The 23,810-nt window shown below is 50.5% G+C and overlaps 1 protein-coding gene across 1 annotated transcript; it reads left to right on the top strand.

The window, feature by feature from the left end:
* The first annotated feature begins 2,315 nt into the window (after positions 1–2,315).
* On the top strand, positions 2,316–4,995 carry NKX3-2 (NK3 homeobox 2). Its single transcript, XM_041486449.1, is given in 3 exon segments — positions 2,316–2,619; positions 2,621–2,907; positions 3,367–4,995. Coding segments are annotated over 3 exon segments (831 nt in total). The 5' UTR covers positions 2,316–2,554; the 3' UTR covers positions 3,846–4,995.
* The last annotated feature ends 18,815 nt before the right edge of the window (positions 4,996–23,810 follow it).

Raw genomic sequence — 23,810 nt, 5'->3', positions numbered from 1 at the left:
CCCCATCCGTCCTTCCATCCCTCCTTCCCTCCTTCCCTCCCTCCCTCCCACTGCCTGTCTCCCCGGCGGGGCTGGGGGCCGGGCGGGCCGGGACCACCCAGCTGGCCCCACGGCCCCGGCACGCCGGCCCTGCCCGGCCTCCCTCCGCCGCTCCTCTGCGCCTTACCCCCGCCGCCGCTCGCCCTCCTCCCGGCCTCTTCCCCAGGCATTTCCTCCCCCAAACAGAGGTTTGCTGATCAGAAAGAGGATGCAGAGATAGCCCGAGTAGGCGGAGGAAGAAAAAAAATTAAGAAAGAAAAAGAGAAAAGGAGGTGGGGGCAGAGAAGAGCTGAGTAAATTAGCAAAGAATTACAGCCACTGTAAACTATATGCAGGTATTTTAACAGCTTGGGTACGAAACTCTGTAAATCAGGGTCTTCCTGGGCTGGAACTCCATGTGCCGGAACACGGCGGGAGGCTGCACCGGGAGAGGCTCGCCCTTCTCCCCGCCGCTCGCCGACCCCCGGCAGCCGCCCGCTTTGCCTCTGTCTGAGCGCCCTGCCGCACCTGAGCAGAGCCCGACTAAAGAGACTCCCTGGCCGGAGCTCCCATCTCCGCGTGCCCCGACCCCCCTTCTGGCCACCAACCCAAACCACGACTCCCACGACCCGCTCCTCCAGCCCTTCCCCTTGGAAGAGGGGAGCTCTTCCTCTGTCCCCGCGTCTGAGGCCGCTCATCTCTTCTGACATCCCAAATTTCATCTCTTGGCTGTTAAGGAGCCTTTAAAACACTCGTGCAGGACACCCTTCCCAGCCCCCTACGTATATTCTCGTAAGTGGATTTCTCGCAGCTTCCCTAAATGCTTCTTGTTTACCTCCAGCTCTTAAAAATTCCCCTTTGGATATTTTTTAGTGTATCGTCATACCGAAGTCTTTGGTGGCAAAGCGATGGCTTTCCTAGGAAAAATTTAGGTAAAAGGTGAGTCCAAGCAGGGTTATTAAAATGGTCAGAGTTTGTTCAGAAAGATAAAGACAGTTCCCGCTTCGTCATGCAGAGATGTTCTCCAGCTTTGCACTGTGTATGAAAGTGGGATTATTTATTGATTTATTTTTGATGTAAAAAGTATGATTTAAAACATTTAATTCGTGCCAGAGTCGTTGATAATCAATTATTGTCGCTTCGTAGTCTACTGCAAACCGACGTTCATCTCTGTGAGATCAAGTAGGGAGGTGTTGGCGGTGGCCACACGCCTGTGGAGAAGCCCGGTGATGCCCTGAGAATTTAGTTCATGGAGCAAAGCGGGTTTGCGGGTCTTTTTTCTGTGCTTTATCTCCTTATGTTGCCGCGTTCACCAGCACCAAACACCCATGTTCGTGAAGCACAGGCGTTTCATTTCTCGTGTACCTGCTTGATACCCTTGCCGGCATTTTTATTAGCTCCGAGAATGCCAATAATATTTGAAAAAGAGGAAAGCATGATGCTTGGGGGCATATTGTTGTTTTGGCAACGAGTCGCAGATATACAATTCACGTGCGTGTAATAGTTTCCAAAGTCTTCCTGTGCAGGGCCGATTTCTTTTAGGGAAAGCATCGTTTAGGGAAAAGAGTTTAATCTGCGAGAAATTGCTTTGCTAATACGGGCTTTATAAGCCCCATAGACAGAAGACCGTACTTAATATAAAACCGACCGTGTTTTTAAACAAACGCAATGGCGAAAAGCGCATTTTTCAAAACGGGCCGAGGCTGATTTGCGTTTACCCCGACAGCGCGGGCGGCCGGGGGCTTGGGCGCTCATCCCGCCGCACGTACAGCCCCGCACCGGCACGGCGTCTCGGCCCCCGACAGACTCAGAACAGTCGAGTTCCGACGCCCATCCCCAGGGCACGCAGCAATGCACGCCAGACTGCGGCGTCGGTCCCGTCCCCGCGACTTTTCCCGTCGGGACCGAACCTTTCCCCGGCGCCAGGCTGCAGCGCTCTGCTGAGGCGCGGCGAGGGGGGAAACACCTCTGAACCACGATCCCGCACTCTCCAGGTGGAAGCCGCCGCTTTCTGCCACAGAGAGGGACCGTTCCTTCGAGGGTCTCCTCGGCCGCGGCAGCCGCGGGAGGCGGGGGCGCCCCGCGGGCCGCAAGGGGTTAAGAGACGGCGCGCCCCGGCGCGCGCCCCGCGGAGCCGCATCGGCCCGCGGCGGGAGCCAATGGGCGGGCGGGCCGCGCGAGGGCTGCCCAATGGGAAGGCGCGGGGCCGGCACTGTCGGGCGGCCGTGAGGGATGGCAGCGCCGCCGGCAGAAAAAGCGGAGGGCGGGCGGGGGCGGGACAGAGCGGGGCGGAGGCAGCGCCCGTGCCGCCAGGGACCCGCGGCGGCGCCCGGCGCAGCGCGGTGGCCCCGGTGGCCCCGGCCCTATGGGCGGGCGGGCCGGCAGTGGCGCAGAGAGGCTGCTCCCGCTGGCGCCCGCCCTCCCGGCGGCAGAACAGGGCCCGGCACCGGCGCGGCGGCGGCCGGCGATGCGGTCGCCCAGCTGAAGGCGCGGCACGGTCCGCTGCTCGTCCGCGGGGCTTGCCCGTCGCCGGGCCATGTCCGTCCGCGGCGGCAACGCCCTGACGCCTTTTTCCATCCAAGCCATCCTCAACAAGAAGGAGGGCCGGCGGCTGGCGGCTGTGCGGCGCCGCCGAGGACCCGCTGCTCCCCGCGCCCGCCGCCCGCGCCCCGGCCCCGCGGACGCCAGCGGGCTGGGATTCGGATTTCGCGCTCAGCGAGGACCCCGAGGGCGAGCGGCGCTCCGAGGAGGAGGGCGCCGGTGGCAGCGCCCGCCTCGCAGAAGCCACGGGCGGGGGGCGGCCGGCGGAGGAGGAGGCGCAGCCCCCGGAGGCGGCGGAGCGGGACACCACCGGCCTCAGCGACAGCGAGATGTCGGCCGCCGTCTCAGGTAGGGGCGGCCCCGATGGCGGCTCCTCCGCACCCGCGCGAGGAGGGCGGGAGGGTCCCGGAGGGCTGGCAACGGGAGATGACCGTGGCTCTCCGCCGGCTCCCCGGAGTTGTGCGACAGGCTCGGTTGTGCCGGGGGGGGGGGGAGAGAAAACCCGAAACACGTCCCGCGGGGCGAGGGAGGGCGGATCGGGGAGGGCCTTTGGCCCGGCTGAGCCCGCAGCTCGCCAGGGCGCCCGGCGCTTAAAGGAGAGAGAGAAGCCCCGGCCGCCGCCGGCGGCTGTCCCGGCGACGGGGCGGGCAGCGGCTTGGCGGGCTCTCCGCTCGCCCCGTCGCTGCGGACTGGCCGCAGGGAGCGCGCCTGGCCGCCTGTGCGCGGGTGCGGGCCCCGCGAGGAGCGCGGATGCCGCTGTCCCGGTGCCTGCCTGCCCTGACCGCCGTGCTCTCGCCCTGCCCGCAGATCGCAGCCCTCCGGAGGAAGAGGACGGAGCGGGCAAGTGCGGGAATCTGCTGCCGGGGGAGGAGGAGGCGGCGGCGGCGCCGAAACCGCGGAAGAAGCGCTCTCGCGCAGCCTTTTCCCACGCGCAGGTCTTCGAGCTGGAGCGGCGCTTCAACCACCAGCGCTACTTGTCGGGGCCCGAGCGGGCCGACCTGGCCGCCTCGCTGAAGCTCACCGAGACGCAGGTGAAGATCTGGTTTCAGAACCGGCGCTACAAAACCAAGCGGCGGCAGATGGCCGCCGACCTCCTGGCCGCCGCCCCCGCCGCCAAGAAGGTGGCCGTCAAGGTGCTGGTGCGCGACGACCAGAGACAGTACCACCCTGGCGAGGTGCTGCGGCCGCCCTCGCTGCTCTCTCTCCAGCCATCCTACTACTACCCCTACTACTGCCTGCCCGGGTGGGCTCTGTCCACCTGCGCCGCAGCTGCCGGCACCCAGTGAGAGGCACACATACACAGCCCCCCGGCCCCGGCACCCCCGCCATACACACTGGCAGCCAGGAAACCCATCTTCCCTCTGCCACCCCCCCATCCATCAATCCATCCGTTCAGCTTCTCAAGTCCAGAGCCCCAGCTGCAGCTCTCAGTGCCTCGGACAATATTTATTATTATTTTATTGTTATTTTTATTATTAATATTTTTGGATGGTTCCTCACCCTCTACTCTTTCAACGTAGGACTTCTTGGCCACCCCCACCCTGACCCTCACCCTGTCCCTATCCCGCCAGCCGAGGACTCTCGCGATTCGGCACAACTTGTTCATGGTATCCATGTTGTCAGTGTATTTGGTGTAGACTTTTTGTTTCTTTGTTTTATTTTGCTTCGGATGGGTAGAGACTCGATCTTGTGTGGAGAAAAAGAGAGAGAAAACAAAGGAGAGGGAAAAAAAAGTACAACCCGCAAAACCAAACGCAAGTCAAATGAGGAGATCAAGGACTCCCTCAGTGGATTGTAAGGAAGATTATTTTTGTCGTCTGAGTCCTTGGTCTTCCAACTTGTTGCAAACTGAGTGTGCCTTGTATGGTGCTGAATGTATGGAAGCCTCTTTCAGGTCCCCCTACTCTTGTTGCCCATGTTATTTCTGTACTCCGTGACCCTGGCAAAGGATAAATATGTCACAAAAGGGTGAGACTTATATTGAAACTCTGACTTCTTGTTTTCCTTTTTTTCCTGAGATCTTTCCGTGTTCGGGGAGGGAGGATTTATGGATTTTTCGCACTTTCCAGATGTATTAAAGTTGTTGTTATTTTTATATTCAATGTGAATATTTCTAGTCAGGCTTTTTAAGAAATCGATGTAACAGGAAACTTTAATACCATCAGTGCCTTTTACAATTCTTCTGCAGAGCTCTCCTCCAGGGGTGGGGGTTTCTGATCTGCTCAGCAATGTAATTACAATCTCTTTCTTCCAAGGTAACTCGTTGCTTTTTTTTTTCCCTTCTTTTTTTTCCCCCTCCATTTCCCTTTTAATGGCACTGTGCACTCAACTAGATTATTTACTTCAAATGAATTGTGAATGTTTGTAAGCTACCCGCTGTACTTGTTTTGTTTTGTTTTGTTTTTTCTTAATTTATAAACTTTAGTTTAACACTTACCTCTGCTGTTTCTGTCGTTCCTGAGAGCGGACACGGATTTCCCCAGTGATATTTTTTCCCTGCAGCAGACCTCAGGCCGTAGCTCAGACCACATCCCTCCTTTTCCCACTTGCACGGTGAGGACCGTAGAGCTTGGCAGAGATCTGGACCACCTTTCCCGGCTGCAGCAGTCAGTGCTGATGCCCGTTCCCTCTTTGAGAGGCGGAGGGGACCCAGGAGCTCTGGCCGGGCGCCTTAATCACTTCTTTGGTAGCGCCTGTCCCAGATGGAGCGATCCCCCATCTGCCGGAGAACCGGGATCAGTGGCTGAATTTACGGGTGCTGGTAGCGGTGAGGACGCGGTGCAGTAGGAGGAACCACTGGGACCTCGAACTGCTTTTCCCGGTCGGTGGCAGCCTCACCGTGCAGGCTGCGGCCCCTCTACGGCGGGCCGTGCCCGTTTAAAACCGTGGCGGATCCTGGGGCAGGTGCGTGGGTCGGTGGATTGTTTTCTCTCTGCCGGAGCCTGGCAGAGAGACCGGGGGCGCGGGCTCAGGATTGGGCTGCAAGAGCGGGGCTTGGCGACCTCGACGAAACTGCCCAGGCCGTCTGTATCCCGACACTGCCGCGATAGCCACTTGGGGCAGCCTCCCGCCTTGGACTGAGTCTCCTCCAAGCCTCTGTAGAGCCCGGGCCCTCGGCGCGCTGCTGGCGGCTCTTCCTCGCCGTCGGCTGCTGTCCTCGGGCGTCTCCGCCGAGGCCATCGCTGGCCGAAGGGGAGGGCAGGCTGACCTGGGGTGGGCAGCTTCCCCCGGGGGCCCGGGGCCGGGCAGTGGCGCTCGGAGGGACCGGACCCGGTGATGGCTGCAGCTGTTTCTCAGCGCCGATGGAGCCCTGCCGGAGCACGCTCACAGGCGGCCGCGTTGCCTGGGCGCCGCTAGTTCTCCATCACCACCGGCTTCTCTCCTTTCCCGCTGGTTCGCACGGGCTTTCGCTGCGGCTCCCGGGCACGGAGTGGCTTGCAGGAAGCCCCTGCCGCCCCATCGCTTCCCGGCCGCTGTGCCTGCAAGCCGTCCCAAGGCGCAGCCGGGCTCTTTCCCTGTCAGCCCCTCGCTCTGGCCTCCCTTGCTGACATTTCGCTTTGCCCAGGCTCGGGCACCCCGCGGATTAGAAGTCCCTGCGCTGGCACCTCCAGCGGCACTCGGTAGCAGTGGCTGCCCGTGGGCTGCCCCAGCACGGGCTGGGGACGAGCTCTCTGTTCCCAAAGCCGACAGCCGTCGTGACACCGGAGGAAATGTTTTGGGTTTGGTTTTGCTCTGCCGGACGTGTCGGCGGTCCTGCTGCAGAAAGGAGTGCTCCAGAAAGCAGTCCCTTGGCAGATACGGGAGGGCTGACATTTATTTGGCCCGATCCGAAGCTCCTGTCTCTTTCTTCTTTTTTTTTTTGTAACTATTTCCTTCCGACCTTCCGACATTCCCAGCACTTTCCTTCCGTGAAAAATGAAACTTTTGGACAGCAGAATCTGGACCCCCCCGTGCACTTAGGGAGGTAAAGAGGTGCCACTGCTGCCCCGCGGTTTGCTTTTTCCTGGCCCCTGGGCACGTTTCTCTGCCTGCAGCCCCACACAAGGCACCGAGCCGCTGACTCCCATCTCAGGTTCGATGGTACAGCTCGCAACAGCGGAGGTTTTGTCCCCGGCGGGGGTGGCTGCCGGCTGTGGTTCCTATCGGGCCCCCTGTTCAAGGGAGCTGACTAACTCTAAGCCTAATTTTTTTTTTTCCTTTGGTCACTGTGTTGTATTATTTTGATTTGTGCTTGCTAACAGATGCAATGCTCTAGGGAACCTCCTGACATAAAAGGGGAGTGACTGTTATTAGAGATTCCTTGGGTTGTAACACCGAGTAACAGAATAAAGTGTCAAACTAATTTCCTATGAACCAGGTAAAACTAACGTGCCTTTTACTCGAGATAGAAGTTGCTGGAAAAGCTGATCTGAATAAAGTTGCCCGGAATTTTATTAGTGGTGTTTAATATCGAACATTTATGCATCGACAGTGTCTTCTTTTGACATTGACAAAATGCGATACTTGAGAAACGTCAGTATATGATACTGGGAAAATGTAATGAATAATTAAATGGAATTTTTCTGGAATTTGAGGCGTTTCTATTCCTGTTTTTTCTTAATAATTTTGATTTTTGAAATATAAAGCAAACTCTCGGCATCCTTTATCTTTTCTTAATGGCAAAAACTCCAGTTACACGCATGTGACTGTACTGAGGCCAAAGGAATTACTCTGTATTTTCGGTGCTTAAATTATCAGCAGAACCTGGGCTCTAACATGCTCTCTTCACACACCCTCAAACGCACATCAGCACATACATGGCTGCTACGTAAAAATAATCTCCCTAACGATGTGTCCCAATTTCGGTCTCTCCCACAAACCCCGAACCGTACAGGGGCCGTGGGAATAATTTTCCATCTGACCATGGGCAAGCTGTAGTCTTAAAAAAATTCTTGCAAAGACAAGGGGGAGAGGGGGGAAATACCGCAGCTCCAAGAAATTCGATTGTTGAAATGTAATGTAAATTGTGTATATCTTTGCATATGTCTCCATTGGCGCTTGTGTTTGTGTATTAAACAGTCGCACAGGCGCAGAGTCCAACTCTGCAGCCGGGAGGCTGCCTATATTTAGCTACCTCCTGCTCGCTCGCAGGGTATTAAAACAGGAAACCACGCTGATTTGCCCCCCCTCCGCACATACACACACACACAAACACACTCAGGTAGAAATCGGCAACACTTTCCCGGGAGGAGGAGAAGCAGCAGAAGATACCGGGGCACAGGCACCCCCCCTGGCAGTGCAGCACCTGCCCAGCCTCCCAGGGGCTCCCGGGAGCAGGGGCCAAAGGTGGCCCGAGGTTAAGGGCCTCTCCCCGGCAGGCCTTGGCAGGCTTTTTTCCGCTCCGCTTCTCCTGTCAGTGGGACGGCGACGAGCCCCGAGGGCGGCCCCGGGCTGGGCCGCGGGGAATCCCGGCCCCTTTTCCAGCGGCTCTCCCGGGTCCGCAGCACCAAACCACCGCGGCAGCCGCTCCTCTGGAACGGCTTCGAAGACAAAGACAGGGGTGCTCCTCCGCACGGCCGGAAAGCCAGACCCCACGTCTTCTGGAGATCCAGGGCGCTGCCAGTAGTGTCTCCATCGAGCAGCATGGCTTTTCCCTAGGTGATGGGAAAAATAAAGAACAAGTCTTTTTGTCCCGGCCACATAATCAAGGATATTGCCTCTCCCAACCTTTCTGAAAGCCGCAACAAAGCGGACTGTTCCTTCGCGTTGTCCGCTGCTGGGGAAAACAACGTGATTAACCGGGGAACAAGGTGAACGAGGGAGCAAATGACGCGTTTCCCATCCAGGTGTCACGGCGGTCAGTGCCGGGACATCGCACCGCTCCGGGACAGGCAGCACACCCTCCTCCGGGGGCGAGCAGAGACGCCGGTGGGCCGGCAAGCTCCACCGAGGAGCTTCCAGCCCCACTGGGGCTGCCGCCTGCGGGACCCCCGCACCGCCCGGGCAGCCGCACTACCCCGCACCGGGGCGGCTCCGCACCGCGGCTGGCCGGTTCCTTGCCGAGGGACCGCAGGACAGGGCGGACTCTTACCCGCAGGTGGGGCTTGCCATTTTCCTAGAACACGTTTAGTATTTGTGGTGTAGGATTTTTGTTTTGTTTTGGGTTTTGTTCGGGGTTTTTTCTGTTTGTTTTGGGGTTTTTTTTTTTTTTTGGGTTTTTTCCGGGGTTTTTTTTTTTTTTTGGGTTTTTTCCGGGGTTTTTTTTTTTTTTTTAGGGAGGGACGGAGGGAAGAGAGGGGGCGAGTTCACGCTCGGGCCGGCCCGGGACGGGGGTGTCGCGGTGACTGGAGCAGGCCAGGGACGAGGGCTGCCCTCCTCCACCCACAGCCGCAGACACCTCCCTGGCTCCCTCTCAGACAGGTCCAACGGCCCACAGAGGAAAACCCTGGCAGAGGATGAGGGGTTTGGCTCCTCGGTCCGAGGCCCTTGGGGTGACTGAAGAACCATCCCCGGCTCTTACCCCGGTGTTTCCCCAGGCCTGATGCCTGGGGAGCCCACTGAGGAACCGCTAGAGGTGTTTGGCACCCCAAGTGGTGCTGGCGATAGTCAGGGTGATCCTCGAAAAAAATTAAGAGTGGGGAGTGGTGGCTGCAGAGCTGCAGTTTAAGCCGTTCTGTGGTTCTCAGGTGCGCCTGTGGCTTCTTGCCTAAAATCTGACACGGCAGTAAAGAGGCCACGGCTTGGGCTCCCGAAGGACACGGATGGCAGCCAGCAACACATCCTCTGCTGAAACAGAAACTAGCCGGGGAAATCTCTCCCGCAAAAGTGGCTCGGCGCTGGGAGAGACAGAAAGGGGTTCAGAAGGCAACCCGCAAGGACTACCTGATGTCTACAGAGGGTGCAAATAGCCACCGGGACTGGTGAACGATGTCCTCCCCACCAGAGTAGGGACACTAATAACAATAACAAAACAACAAAAACAATAGCAATAGCAATAACAATAACAATAACAATAACAATAACAACAATAATAAAGGTTAAAATGCTTGTAGATATTTTAAACCTTTTTTCTTTATTAAAAAAAAAAAGTGAGGAAAAAAAAGAAAATAATCATGGGAGCTAGGAAGGCCACAAGCAACCTCTTCATGCACGGCCGATTGAGAAGTAAAACAGTGCTTCCACACGAAACGAGAAAGGTAGAAAACCATAAAAAGGGTGAAAAGAAAAAGACGGGTATGGTTTTCAGCTTGCCGGGTCTGGAGGGTATCAGCTTGCGAGGCTACCGGCGGCCGGGCAGAGGGGCGGCCGGGGGCGGCCGCCGGGCCGGGGCCGGCGCTGGGGCGAGCGCTCACGGGACAGGAGCCGCTGCTCGGGGCGGGGGCGCGGGTATGGCGTTTTCTCCTAAATTGCTCTGTGGGGAAAGCAAATCCTGCAGGCGGTGACGGCTCTGAAAAACACCTCTGCCTGCTGCTTCAGAGCCTGACTCTGCCTGTCGGCTCCGGCGGTCTGAGGACCCCGGTCAGCAGCGATGATCCGCTCCCCGTTAGAGTCGTCCGACAGCGAAACCCCCGCTGCTTGTCTCCCGGGTCGGGGAAAATCACTTTGCCCACGGATCTGCGCCGCGCTTAAACTGGCCAGAGAAACGCTTTGTGTCGCAAAGGACTCGAGTGATAATTAGGGATGAAATGCACGTGGAGAGGACTAATATTATTTTTGGCTTGTGCGGGAATAATACAGATTTGCAAATTCTACGAATAAAGCTGGGTAGGCTGGAAGGGAAGGGAGGGAAGGTGGTTCTGCCGGCTGTCGGCAGAGCTAGAACTCGGTGGCGGGGTTTCTGCCGGGCTCCTCTGTTCAGGAGGCGAAAGCGAAGGGACAGGTCGTGTTTGGGACTTGCCTTTAGGCACTCGACTGCGATACCGGGGGGCGGCAGGGGGGTGGCGGGGTGCGCAGCCCTGAAGGCACCCCCAAAAAGCCACGGAGACGTTTTCCTTCGTGTCGTGCGCGGATTTACCGAGGCGGCGGCATTGCCACTCCGTTCTGCACGGTAGCACAGTACTTCAAAATAACCACATAAGACAAATAGTCTTTACTTGGTTTATTAATATTATTATAATTATTATTAATAATAATCATAATAGACGATTCGAGGTTCTCTTTATTCAGTTAAGAATAAAAAATGGTGTCAAAGGAGGAGGAACTTCCATGGACGTACTACATTTTCCCAGCCACCAGAACAAGAAAAGAACACGTGCTCATTTGCTGCTTATAAACCCCACTCTGCAGGGGTGCTGACTGTGATTTCGTCAAGCAACTGTGAAGGTTCCTTTAATTTGTCAGAAATTTTACTAACTTCCCAGGTGGAAAAAAAAAAAAAAAAAAAAAAGTCTGGAAGAAGCAGACGGGTTTCCTCAGTCTTCGAGAAGAGATTTTGCTTTTTGCTGCGTGTATTCGCGGCCACTGGGATATTGTGTTTAGGTGTCCATATCAGGTATGGCTCGTGGGAGCACAATAACATAGTTTTACCCGAAACGCCTCCAAAAGATATTGAAATAACCACTTCGTTTTTGCGAACAAATTTTTTCACTAAAAAGGAACAGAGAGGAACGTGCAAGAAAAAAAAAATTATCGCAAGCCCTCTTTACGGAGCGAACTTTAAAAAGAAAACCCCAACATTTTTGTCTTGGAAAATAATAGATGCAAGATTTGCAATATGGAAACTACTTGTAAACCGATGTTGCCTCGGGAAGAATGTTGTTTTCAGTGGGGTGGCAAAGCCCTCGGCCGGGCAGGCATGGCGGGGGTGAGCGGGGCGCGGCGGCTGAGGGCTGCAGAACGCGGAGGGGCCGGGGTGGCTGCACCCGCACGGGACCGGGGAGCCGGTCCCCGGACATCCCCTCATACTAAGGACAGGAGCAGCTACGCGGGATGCAGCGTGTGTCTGGCAGACGACATATTCCAGAAGCTCTCCCCATCTTTTCTCTCCTGCACCTCCGGGAGGTGCCTGCTGGCTGTTCGGGACAGCGTCCCATCGCTGCCGCATCCCGCCCGGCTCTCTGCTTCTTGCCTCCCACTCCCTGCAAAGCCTTCCCTGACAGATCGAGCGCCTGTCGCCTGTCCCCTCGCCATGAGCAGGGCCGTGCAAGCTGGCGGCAGAGCTCTCGTCACCGGCCGTAGCAGACAGCGGGGCGGGAGCTCCCGGCGGCCCGGCCCCGGCAGCGCAGCAGTCCCAGCGCCTCTCCCGGGCCCTGCCAGCGCCCCGCGGGGCTGTTCCCGGCCTCCCGCGGCTCGGCAGGGAGGGTCTTCTCAATGCCAGGCCTGTGTATTTGTAGTTTGATTTCGCACGTCAAGGATAATTTCTTCATACAACTTAATGGACGCGGCTTGACATCCATAATGATCGCTAATCATTCAAATTATTTTTGCTAGCGCCCAGACATGTTCCAGTTGTTGTGATAGATCGCGTTTCACCCATAATGACGGACAATTACCATTTCTAATTCGCCGGCTTTTGACACCTAAATCCACCCACCATATGTGGCTGAAATGCGCCGGGCTCGGCGGCGAGGTCCTGATGACATTTGCAGCGAGCCCCTCTCCTCTGAGCGGGGCACCTGGGATGCCACCCACCCCCGGCACCCCCGGCCCTTCCGCAGGCCGCCGGAGCCCGGCTGCGGGCCATGGCGGGCCCCGGAGGGCAGCCCCGCGGGTGTGCGTGAGGCGGCCCGGCGGGGCCCGCGGGGAGCAGCCGGGCCCTCCGCGCCTCTCCCCGCCCCGGAGCCCTTCGGGGCAGCGGGGCTGTGCTCGCCCCGAGGCGCTTACACATCTCAGAGGAATCCCAGATGGAAAGTGGCTTGATCCGCGAGCCAGGGCCGTCCCTGCGGGCTGTTCCCTTTCCGCCGCTCTCATCATCATCGCGGCCAGGGAAACCCGCGCGTATTTGTGCTTCGATCCTCCACGACCCACGGCCTTGAACTGTCCTCTGTGGGACAGACAGCAAAGCGTGACGGGGAGGTTCGGCTGCAAACAGGGCGCGCAGAGCCTTTGCATTGCTCCCATCACGTTTCCTGGGGTATTTACCTCCTCAGTGCCCCTAGAACAAGATGCACACGATGTAAGGTGCCTGTGGGACCCGGCGCAGCCCATGGAAGCAGAATCGGCAGCTCCGCGCCTCCGTCCCTGCCCCAGCGCCTGTCGCCTGGCTCGGCTCGGCCATCGGGGAACCCACACGCTCTGCGGACAGATGCACTGTACTGGGTCTCGTTTAGCGAAAAGGAAGTGTGAGGATTCACCCTGGGTGGTTTCTTGGGGTTGTTTGGTTTTATTTGTTTTTGTTTGTTTGTTTAGTTGTGTTTGGTTTTGGTTTTGTTATTGTGCCTAAACGAATGAAGCCGCCGTCGTTTGACTTTAATCCCCGCACGACGGAAGGGCAGCGCGCATCGACCGCAATGTCGATGGCACAACATTCCTGCCCAAGTGCTGCAAGGCAGAAACTCCACGTTTCTACGCAGCGGCAGGCATCGTCTGCTTTTTAAACCCTGGGTATTTCTTCTGCTTTAACGTGTGAAGGGTCACATGAAGCATTCCCTTCGTCATAGTTGCAAGGACGGGCAGAGAGGGCGCAAAGTCAGGTCCTGATGTGCTACTCTGCCCCGCATTGCAGTGCTCCCTGACGCAGCCCGATGAGTAGTCAGAGTGACAGAGAAGCCCAGACGGGGCCACGCAGACACGCATGGTTCCAGGGGGGCTGGTGATTACCGGGGTGAAGGTAATCACACATCGGAGCGTGTCGGGGCATTACCCGGGCCTTTGCAGTAGCCCTGGTGAGATGAGTCCCCACGCTGTTCTCCCCGAGTGCTTCTACAAAACCCACTCATGAACTCGTTTCTCCGCTGGGGCGAGAGGAGCGACGGGCGAGACAGGGATGCGGACGGGGGCACCGCAGGGCCGCAGCCGCCGGCCTGCGGCTCGGCGTGGCGGGAGGGAACTGTCATCGTCGGGAAAGTGCTGAATCCGGCCCGGCACCGCCCCGGCCCTGCTGCACCTTCCACGGCTGCAAAACGTTCCCGCAAAGGGCAAACACGCCGACCGCCGCTTTGGATAGCTGAGGTGCAGGAAATGCAGTCTCACAGCCTGTTTAAGCGAACAAGCGCAAGGATTTAACCGTCCATACACTTTAAAATAAAGACTAGAGGGATTGCCTGTCTGAGGTTTCTCGGCTCCCGAGGAGGTATTTTGATGAGGAGGTTTATTTCCAGTTTAACTTCCAAGGCATGTCTGAGGTGTTATTGCACTTTCCTCAAGAATTAAACAAAATAATTTCTCAGCTTCCGAATTTGAGGTAAAGACGATGGAAAAAAAAAAAAAAATCACCAGCCCAGTGCACACTAAAAAAACCGAGCAGTTGCGTGTCAGCAGGTACCGCCTGACTGCCGGGAGCGGGCTTCTCGCCTGGGCAAGGCAGGCTGGGCTGAAACGGCCCTTCCAAACACACCGCCAGATCCCGAGCTCAGAGAGTGGGGGTCCGAACGGCAGCATGCAAAGGAACGGACCCACGTTCCTCGGTGGGAACGGGACTGGGGCTAAGGAAGTCATGAAGGACGCCCCAGTAAGAATCCCTCAAATTCAGCAGAACAGTAATTGTTAATGACCTTTCCTCGCTTTGGACATTCAGGTTTGATTAAAGGGTGTTTAAAATTATTTCCCCCTAAGGTTTCTGCCAGGCGTCTGGACTCAGCTGCATTTCGGGCAGGTTCGGTCTGGGGCTTTTGCCACGGTTTAGATCACCTTCGCACCTTCTCCACCCGACCTTCACATGCACACCCTCATCGATTATACTGAACTTCTTCAAATCAGGAAAAACACCATGGCATTCAAGAATTAAATTTTCCTATATGTTTTTGACAAAGATTATCTTCTTACTCTATGTATCAACCGATGATATATAAATTTGGGGGGGGGGGGGGGGGGGGGGGAAGAGAGGAAAAAAAGAACCTATATTTTCATTCTCTGCTAGGACAAGGAAAGAAAAGCAATGTTCCAGAGACAGAAGGTCCCTTTTCCTTGATAACTTTGTAAGATACGTATTACTTTATGTCTTAACACACCACCTTAGACCTGGAGATCTCAGTGAATTGTGTGGAGCAAAACCTATTCTGCAGAGCATACTGTATCTTCATTCCTTCTGCAGAGTATTTTCTAGGTATTGTTGGAACGGAAAGGTCTCCCGGCTTCCTAGCAATTGTTCCACAGTGGTATTAAAGAAAGGACGAAGACCTCAGCGCTTCTTGCTTGTCTCCTCTCAGGAGACCCCGCTGGACCGTCCCACAGTCCTTGCTGGTACGTGGCGTCTGACACTGCCATCTTGTGTTCTACAGCTCCAGCTGTTATTTACGAAACCAATTTAAACGAAAACGTAGTTACGAACATAAAAGGTGTAGCTGAGACAGTTAAACACATGCTCTCAAAGGGAGGTGCCAAATGCCCGTTTTATTTAAAAAGCTAAATGTCAACATTTTAGCTCCTAGCTAAGGAGCAAAGTTTAAACAAATCTGAGCCTGTGACACCTTCAGAAGATGAGCAGGTATCTGTGTGTCTGTCATGGTACAGCTCTCAGGTACTCTCAGCTCTCTTCAGCGTCGCTTTTCTTCTAGTTATGTTTACCATTCTCTAGGAAGAAAGTAGTAGAATTTATTTATCCTGTGCAGACACAAACATGAAGGTCAAGTCAATATTTTACTGCATATTTTCTGCCTTTGCTACCAGTGCTGTAACCTAAGACAAATCTACACAGACTCACCATGCAGTTTTGGCTTCAGTAGCTAAAACTGCATGAAAGAGAAAAGCTAAGGAAAATCATTTAAATGGGGCAAGACAAAGACATTTTACCGTATCTTAATAACTTGAGCTGATAGGCACAGACATCAGGCCAGTGAGGACAGATGGTGGTGAAGTGAAGTTGATATACAGGTTTTATAATCAGTAATAAATGTCAAAACATTTGGGCAGCTGAAAAGAGAGGAGTGAAATGGCAACAAAAGGGCGCCTCTGGAAATACAAAAGTGCTGTCAAATTGTACCTTTATTTTTTACTTGTGTTTTTTCTTACAGAGAAGGCCTCATGGCATGCCAAAGTTAATTTAAGTTTCCTGACTTCTTTTTTTAATGTTATGATCTTGATTACTTAAACATTGTTTTCTTTCTTCATTAACATAAGTAGAGATTGCAAATCACTGTAACCCTTTAAAAGTATTAAAATCATGTAAGAATGGTGTTATTAGAGTAAGTGATGAAAACTTTCTGGTCAGGACTTCAAAACATGTCAAATTCATAATGAACAACTTGAGTAAGGTGTTGCAAATAATGTTAATTAAAAATGTCCATGCGCAGTCCCTTTGAGGGCATGTGAATAAATATCTAACAGTTTCTATTGGGGTCTCAGTTCATACTGAAAATGAGGAAGTCTTTATAATTCATAACTATTACAGAGTCTTTATGAATGCTCTTTCTCATATTTCCCACTGGAAACCATTAGATAATCTGTTTTTATTATATAGAGCCAAATATTTGGCTTAATATTTTTGTTTTAGAACAGACCACAGAAGCATGGGGATATTAGCCATACCATAATTTTTAGGGGTGCTTTAAATTCATGTACATTTATTCCCATCTTGAGAGTTTCTTTAAATTACAATCTTTGATCCTTGTTCTTCTAAAAACATTACCCAAGATACATATAAAACAGAAGTTTCCTAGTCTGTGTTTTTTCATTAACCATCTACCTACCCACCCACTAATGCTGTGAATTTAAGAGTCTACATAACTGAGTCAATAAATTAACAAAAAAATCCAGACAGCCAGAGCAACCAAGCTGTAGATGGTACATTGGCCTTAATGCTCTTATATTAGCACACTAAACAAGCAGAAAGGGAGCTTTTCATTCATTATGCCTAGGTGTTTTGGTTTGGTGGGTGGTTTTTTTTTTTTTTTAATGGCAGCAAGATGCATTTCTTTCCCTGACCTTCCTTCAAAGCCAATACATTTTTGGGGCCAAAGATTAATTAAGAGAGATAAGAAAAGTGTGTGATGGATGGATTATTCTGAGTATCTGAGAACGACTGTGAGTAGGAAGCAATGGATTGCAAGAGTAATTCAAACTGGTTTTCAGTGTTCTAAACTATAAGTTATTCAGCATTTCAAACTGACAGCTTGTAAATGTAAATTTTATTAAATGCAGAGCAATAAAATTTTGTAAGTTTCTGTCATTTTGAATTTTAGTGGCTCAAATTGAAGCCTCCAGCCTTTTAAATCACAACTTGTAGGAGCACAGCTCTAAAGCATCCATTACTCTTAAATGTGTGCCTTTCAAAATCTCATTATTGCCTTTGCTCACAAAATATCCTTGTCAGGATCCAGGTCTGCATGTCTTGTGTCAATGATAGGCTGACGGGCTCATGCCCTCTGTTATGTTTACAGTGTACATTGTATAAAGTTTTCTGCTCTTCATTCTCACTAGGCAGAAAATAAAACAGGATTAGCAGCGATATCACCCTTCAGACCAGCCAGATTTTCCCCTTTGATCTCAAAAAATTTCTTTGCATGTGCAGTGCAAGAGTCTGGCTCAAGGATCCTTGTTTTGCTCTTGAGACAGACATTGCCTGATTCAGGAAAATGAAAACATATTAACGCCTACCAGTTAAAGCTGAAATCTAGCAGGCAATGTCTTGGAAAAGTTCTTGCATGACAGAGTGAGATCAGTGGAGAACTTTTGTAATATTTTACTGGATAACAAAGCTTGAGTAGCAGGCAGTTTTTCATAGGAAAAGGATTGCAGGAATTTGGCCAAACAGCTCAGAAATTTATGAGACCAATTTTTTTTCAGAAGATTACAACTGCCATCGAAGAACCGAAGTGAAGTGACAGAATTGCACGGCATCCAACATGTTTGTGTTTGCCAGCAGGGATCTAAAATCCAGCCACTTCACTTGATGTGCTCCAGCAGTCACAGATACACACTGTCTGTGTCTGTGTCTGTGGGTGTACATTTGTCCATTTAAAGGGAACACTAGCAACTCAAATATCATATTTCCTTTTTTAAAAAAATGGCATTCTACTTACAAGTAAGAATAGAAAATAACTCCAAACATTTTCAATTGTATAGAATGATGAGAAGGATTAAAGAGACACCCCATGTCATTTTAAGTCTGAATCTCAATTCTCATAGCAGTCTAGATATTTTTGTAGTATTCCCTTAAGTCTATGCAATAAGCTGAGTAAGCTGTCAATTAATTGAATATATTGTCAAATGGAATATGAATTTGAGTGTGTTATTAACTGGCGAGAATTTTACCTAAGTAAAATAATTCTCAGGAAATAGAAAATAATACCTAATCTTTAATTAGTAATAATGGCATGTTTTCAAAACCTTAATTGCAATGTTTCTTCTTGATCTACTTGAGTAGAGTACTAGATATGAAAATTCTGTCACAGTTTTCTTCCAGCTTTTGCTGGTGTGCTTCTCCTAACTCTCTCTTTCTTAGTATTTTCTATATTTACCATGTTGCTAATACACCTCTATGGTTTGGCTTGACTTAGATCTGAGATAATCATGCCATAAAGCACTTCATCTCCATCAGAAACACCTACAGTTTTGGCAGCAGTAATAGAATTGCCCTGAAGATGTAAAATTTCCTGGGAAGAAATGAATTTGGAAGCACATAAGCTAGCATTGAGGAAAAACTCTTAGAATGAGTCACAACTTTTGATACCACATCAGAAGAAAATTGATACTAAGTAGGAGTTTGAAAACCAGTTATCCGAGAAATGTAATTCTGCTGGTCATAGTCCCTTATGGAAAATTGGGGAATACTTCTGATTTTAGTTTGTCATGTGCAATAAAAATGATGAACAGAAAAACTATCAGAAATATTAGTTCTTTGTGATTCCAGCTGAGATATATTGACACTGAGCTGTGAACTTTACTGTGCTAAATGATATTAAATAATGTCTAAGAAAGCATGTTTATTAGAGCTATGACAGGGCAGCTCCCAGCCAGGATGTCAGCTCTCTGGTTTGCTGGATGTCACAGCAGCTGAAGCAGCTAGAGAGACTTGTGCCCAGCCTGATTGCTCATGTCATGGCCTAAGTTGCTGATGAAGAGGAGCTCAGATGAGGCTGTGGTGTGGGTGCACTTTCATTGCTGCCAGTGGTGGCAGCAAACCATGGAGAAGTGCGGATGCGACATCCTGAACAGCTGCAGCTGCTGGCTCCTGAACACAGTCGGAGCCCTCTGCCACGGTGGGTAGCGACACACATGCCTGTTGGGCACAGAAGACATTTCAAAGCTGATTAAGGTATTACATTAAGCTATTCAGATGGGGACGATTTTCTGGCAAAGCACACGGGGGTAGTTAGTGCTTTGCCTTCTCTTGCTGATGTGAGATGGCACAGCTGATGGTTGGCTGGTGGGTCTGTGGAGGAAACGCTAGGCTTCGTCCTCCGGAGTACTGTATCTTATACAGACGATAACAACAGGACATAGCTGAGTTGGAAGATACTAAATGACACTCCATAGGTATTTCAAATTAATTTTGGACTGAAATAGTTGTTTGCTCAAGAAAATGAGTCTTAGGTGTCTGCAGTGAGTGCAAACTCATTTCTCCCATGAAAGTTTCACAGGAAAGTGTGCATCCAGAAACTCCAGACTGAGCTATACACGACTGCATTGCTTGAATATTCACAGCAGCTAAAATCTGTAGTCAGACATGAGGATGCCAGTTCACTAGGTGAACAGTACACAGGCATAGCCAACAGATCATATTTGTTCCCTAAAAACTACAAATTTCAATCTAGGGAAAAAGAAAAAAAAATGCACAGTCATGGGGTACAATCAAAGAACAATGAGACAATTTTATACAATATGACAGACAACTGTACTGGATCATCAGCACCTTCCAGCTGCCAAGTACTTATAGATGAGGTTGCACAGTGAAGGAGCAGAGGAGTAGAGGCTCTACAGCAACCAGTATAATAAAGTCTAGGGATCTGGTGAACTAATTAGCTTTGAGCACTCTGTACTTGGCTGGCATGGCTGGCATGTGCTGCAGTGAACACAAAGCTGCACTGTCATGACTGTGACATCTGCAGTTTAACGCTGGAGATAAAGGCATATTTGGAGAGGTCAAAGTAGGAAACCTGGAGCTCTTTTCTTCCCTTTGAGGCTAGCAACATATATAACTTTGAACAGGTTGCATAGACTTAGCAGAAAGGGGATTGCAGAGGATTTCCAATGTCAGGATTCATTCAACTCATGTACGTGCAGTTCCTTGGATGAAGATCAATAGTAAATAATTATTGCTTTGAAAGCTGATCATAAAAGTGCTTCAAGGGATATATTCACTATCATATTTATATCAAATGATATTAAATATAATTTGCAATTAATAATTTATTCAGAAAATCGAGTTTGTCTTCTGAATTGTTCATACAGTCTTCACAGACTGATAGGTTATATAAAAGCTTTAACTGATGCATTTCCAAGGGATTTCTTTTGACATAGTTCAGAGTGAAAAAGAATGTTAATAAGGACCTCTAGCAAGTAAAACATAGGATACATTGCAACACAGGTTTATTTCACATGTCATATTAATGTGACAGTTGATTTGCTGAAAGATTTTTTAGACATGGGCAATTTAGATATGATAATGCATTGGGTTTGCGTGTCCAGGTTTTGCTAGCAGGGAGTGGGGGTGGCTCCTGTGAGAAGCTGCCAGAAGCTTCCATCATGATCAACATGAGCCAATACCAGCTGGCTCCAAGATGGACCTGCCACTGGCCAAGGTCAAGCCAACAGCAACAGTGGCAGCGCCTCTAGGAGTTAAGGAGAGGGGGGAAAACCTGCACAAGTGCATCTGAAGAGAGAAGTGAGAATGTGTGAGAAGAACAAACATGCAGACACCAAGGTCAGTGGAGAAAAAGGTGAAGGAGGTGCTTCAGGCACTGGAGCAGAGATATAGCCCCCGCAGCCTGCAGTGCAGACCTTGGAGAGGCAGGTGCTCTGTTGAGCTCCATGGTGGAGCAGAGATCCACCACCAGCCTCTAGAAGACCCTGTGCTGGAACAGGCAGATCCCTGAAGGAGGCTGTGAGAACCCTTGGGAAACTCATGGTGAAGCAGGGAAAGAGTGTGAGGAGTCCTCCCCTGCAGAGGAAGGAGAGGGAGAGACTATGTGTGATGAACTGATCACAGCCCTCATTCCTTATCCTCCTGCACCCCTTGGGGGAAGGAGCTGGAGAATCAGGGAGTGAAGATGAGCCTGGGAAAAAGGTAGGGGTGACATAAAGGTGTTTTAGGTTTTGGGTTTATTTCTCTGTGTGGATTTTCACAGAGAGTAGCTACACATTAAGGCAGAAAAATGGAAATCAGTAGACAAGGTGAAGATGGGAGAATTAGATAAAGAGAAAATTATGATGGATGTTACTGAAAGAAGTATCAGGTTGCAGGGGATGGGCCACCTGAGCAATAAGTTTCAGGTGCAACATTGTGTAATACATTTCTTAAAGAGCTGCCCACAAAAAGCAGGATCAGGCTGATTAACTGGTAAGAGGATTTTTGGAAGCTCAAGATACTGGGCCAAGAGAACTCGGTAACTGCGGCCCAAAACCCTTGATGTGGGATAAGATTCAGCCATATAGACTGCAAAGTCATACACTTGGAAACTAGTAACTAAATATTCAGGAGAAGATGAGATTTAACAGCTTGTGGTTTAAGAGAAGAATGAGATGGCTACTAGATCTACTGAAAATGTGATTTCTGTGTGAAAAAAGCAAATGCACAGTAAAAAAAGCTGGGGGACAGGGAGAGGAGAGTGGACATTTGAGATTATTGTACTTCCCAAATAGGCATGCTGAGGCTCTGCCCTCCAGGAAGCATCTAAACATCTGCCTGCTGATGAGAAGTAGAGAATTAATTTCCTTAAAAAATTTTTTGCTTGTGTGTGTAGCTTTGTTTCACTTATTAAACTGTGATTATCTCAACCTTCATCTCTTGCTTTTCTCCTTCTGATTCTCACCCTGCTCCGGCTGAGGGAGAGGGACCAAGTGATTGGGTGCAAGCTTCTCTGTCAGGCGGGATGTTGTGGTTCACCCCCGCTGGAAACCAAGCCCCATGCAGCTGCTTGCACACTCCACCATCAGCAGGATGGGGAAAGAGACGGAAGGGTAAAGCCATAAAATGGAGTGAAACCACCAGGCCTTAGAAAAAATTTCCAAGACGAGTGGTGAGAGTGCATGGCTTTCCTGCTTTTGTGATGGACCTTGATGGTATCCTTCAGGAAATCAACAACAGGACACCAGTGATTTAGGTGGGTACTTCCAAAGCTGCAGTACAGGTTGGAAAATAATTCCAAATTTTCCATGTTGTTATAAAAGGAAAAAAGCAAAAGCTGTTTTTTGAACTGGTAACAGGTCAAGACTCTGAGAAAGACTGCTTTCTCCATTTTTCCAACAAGCACTGTGGTTTGGGGACAAGAAACAGGAGTTCCCAGTGATCCCCTGTGTTCATGTGGGAAATTCCAAACTTGCATGACCATCTCAGTAGAAGTTAGAAGTACTTAATTTATAAATTAGTTCTTATTCTGTAGGTCTTTTTGACCCCTTCTCTTTCTGTAACTGTTGTTGTTAGCCTTGCTGTTTGCTGGACTTTATACTCTGAGTTACATACTGTGCTTTAGTGAGAAAAAGTGTTTACCACACTGAAAATGCGGCGTGGCTTTATTAGTAAATTCAGCTAGTGGAAAGACAAGAGAACTTGTTTGTCCATTCACACAACTGGAGAGCAGGTTTCCAATGTGGGTTTTTCATGTTAACTGTGGCTAGAATTACTGCTCATGTCTTAAATACTAGCCAGGTGTCAGTGAGCTATTTCCCTTTCCACAATACAGGGAAAAAGGTAGTGTCTTACACAAACTAAAAAGCTACTGCTGACACTTCTCTCCCCTCCCCAGCAGAGTCAATGTAGGAGGAGACAGTTTCAGTGGGACCACATACCATGGTCACTATTGCCAGAGGGAGGATGTGGTCAGCTTTCTCTTAAACATTTAGCTTGGCCTCCACAGTCTTGTGCTTGGTGAACCTCACTGGCCCTGTTTTACTGGGTAGCTTGTGGGGAACAGCTGGCTAGTGGTTCTTCTCTGTTTTATTAGGCAATGTAGTTCATAAAAGTTGTGGCCTTCAGCTTAACCATATTCCTGTGTGGAAAGTCTTGTTCACTGCAGCGTTTGGGCCAGAGACGTTTACATCACTGCAGTCAACAGCATTAAAAACTGTTACTCCTTATGTGACCTTAGGTTAGCAGTAAGCAAGAATGGAAGAATGCCCTTCCAAAAGCAAGGATTTCCAACTTGAGTAGGAACTATTTTTTACGTGTATGAAAACAAGTCATTATTTACCATTTCCACTCAGTTGTCTGTCTAGTCAGGCACATTAATCACTGAGTTTCGCTCAAGGCACAGTCATCAAGCAGTGCAGAAGAAAACAGTGTCTGGTAAAGACATTAGAGATGATACTGATAATGTAGAAACAATTTGGGTTTTATTTGCAAATCTGTAGTGCAATTAAAACCAACAGCTGCTCTCTACTCTGTTCCAGAGATGAGTGGCAAACCCAACATTATAATGGAAGTAAATATATTTTCTTTTAAAATGCGCACTCCATTTTTGTGGCAACAATTTTGCTTTTCTTTTCGAGGACACTTTCCTCATTCAAACAAATGGAACATCAATTTCCACACAGAAGAAGAGGAGTGTGTGCAGATCCCAGCTACAGAGACTTGAAACAGAAAAACTGGTATGAATGAAACCCAAAAGAGAATGAGTATTGTTGTGTAAGCATGGGAAGAAAAAGCAGAACAAATGTTAAAAGAATGTCTTGCGTTGGTAACAGAGGACACAGTTCATGTCAATCACCCTGAGAAGTGTGTTGTTTCCATCAAGTGCTGTAAGGACAGCCCAGATGACTTGGTAGATAATGACCCTGCATTCTTGAAGAGGATGGCAAAAAGGTTGAAGGCTCTCACGCATGCTATTCCTTTTTCTCTCAGTGCAGATTCCACCCCATTCAGCTTGATTCACACCTTTTCTCAGAGTTTGGGAGAAGCATACATCTATTTCCTTTGTAGGCAATGATTTTTGGTGCTTTTGTAGATACTTGCATAAGGGAACGCAATACTACATTCTAAAAAAAAAAAAAGCCTCCCACATTCAGAGGTCTAGTTTGCA

Source organism: Pyrgilauda ruficollis, unplaced genomic scaffold, assembly GCF_017590135.1.
Source record: "Pyrgilauda ruficollis isolate IOZ18807 unplaced genomic scaffold, ASM1759013v1 scaffold1, whole genome shotgun sequence".
Classification (NCBI taxonomy): Eukaryota; Metazoa; Chordata; class Aves; order Passeriformes; family Passeridae; genus Pyrgilauda; species Pyrgilauda ruficollis.
The sequence above is the reverse complement of the archived record's forward strand: the minus strand, read 5'-3'. Positions and strand labels throughout refer to the sequence as shown.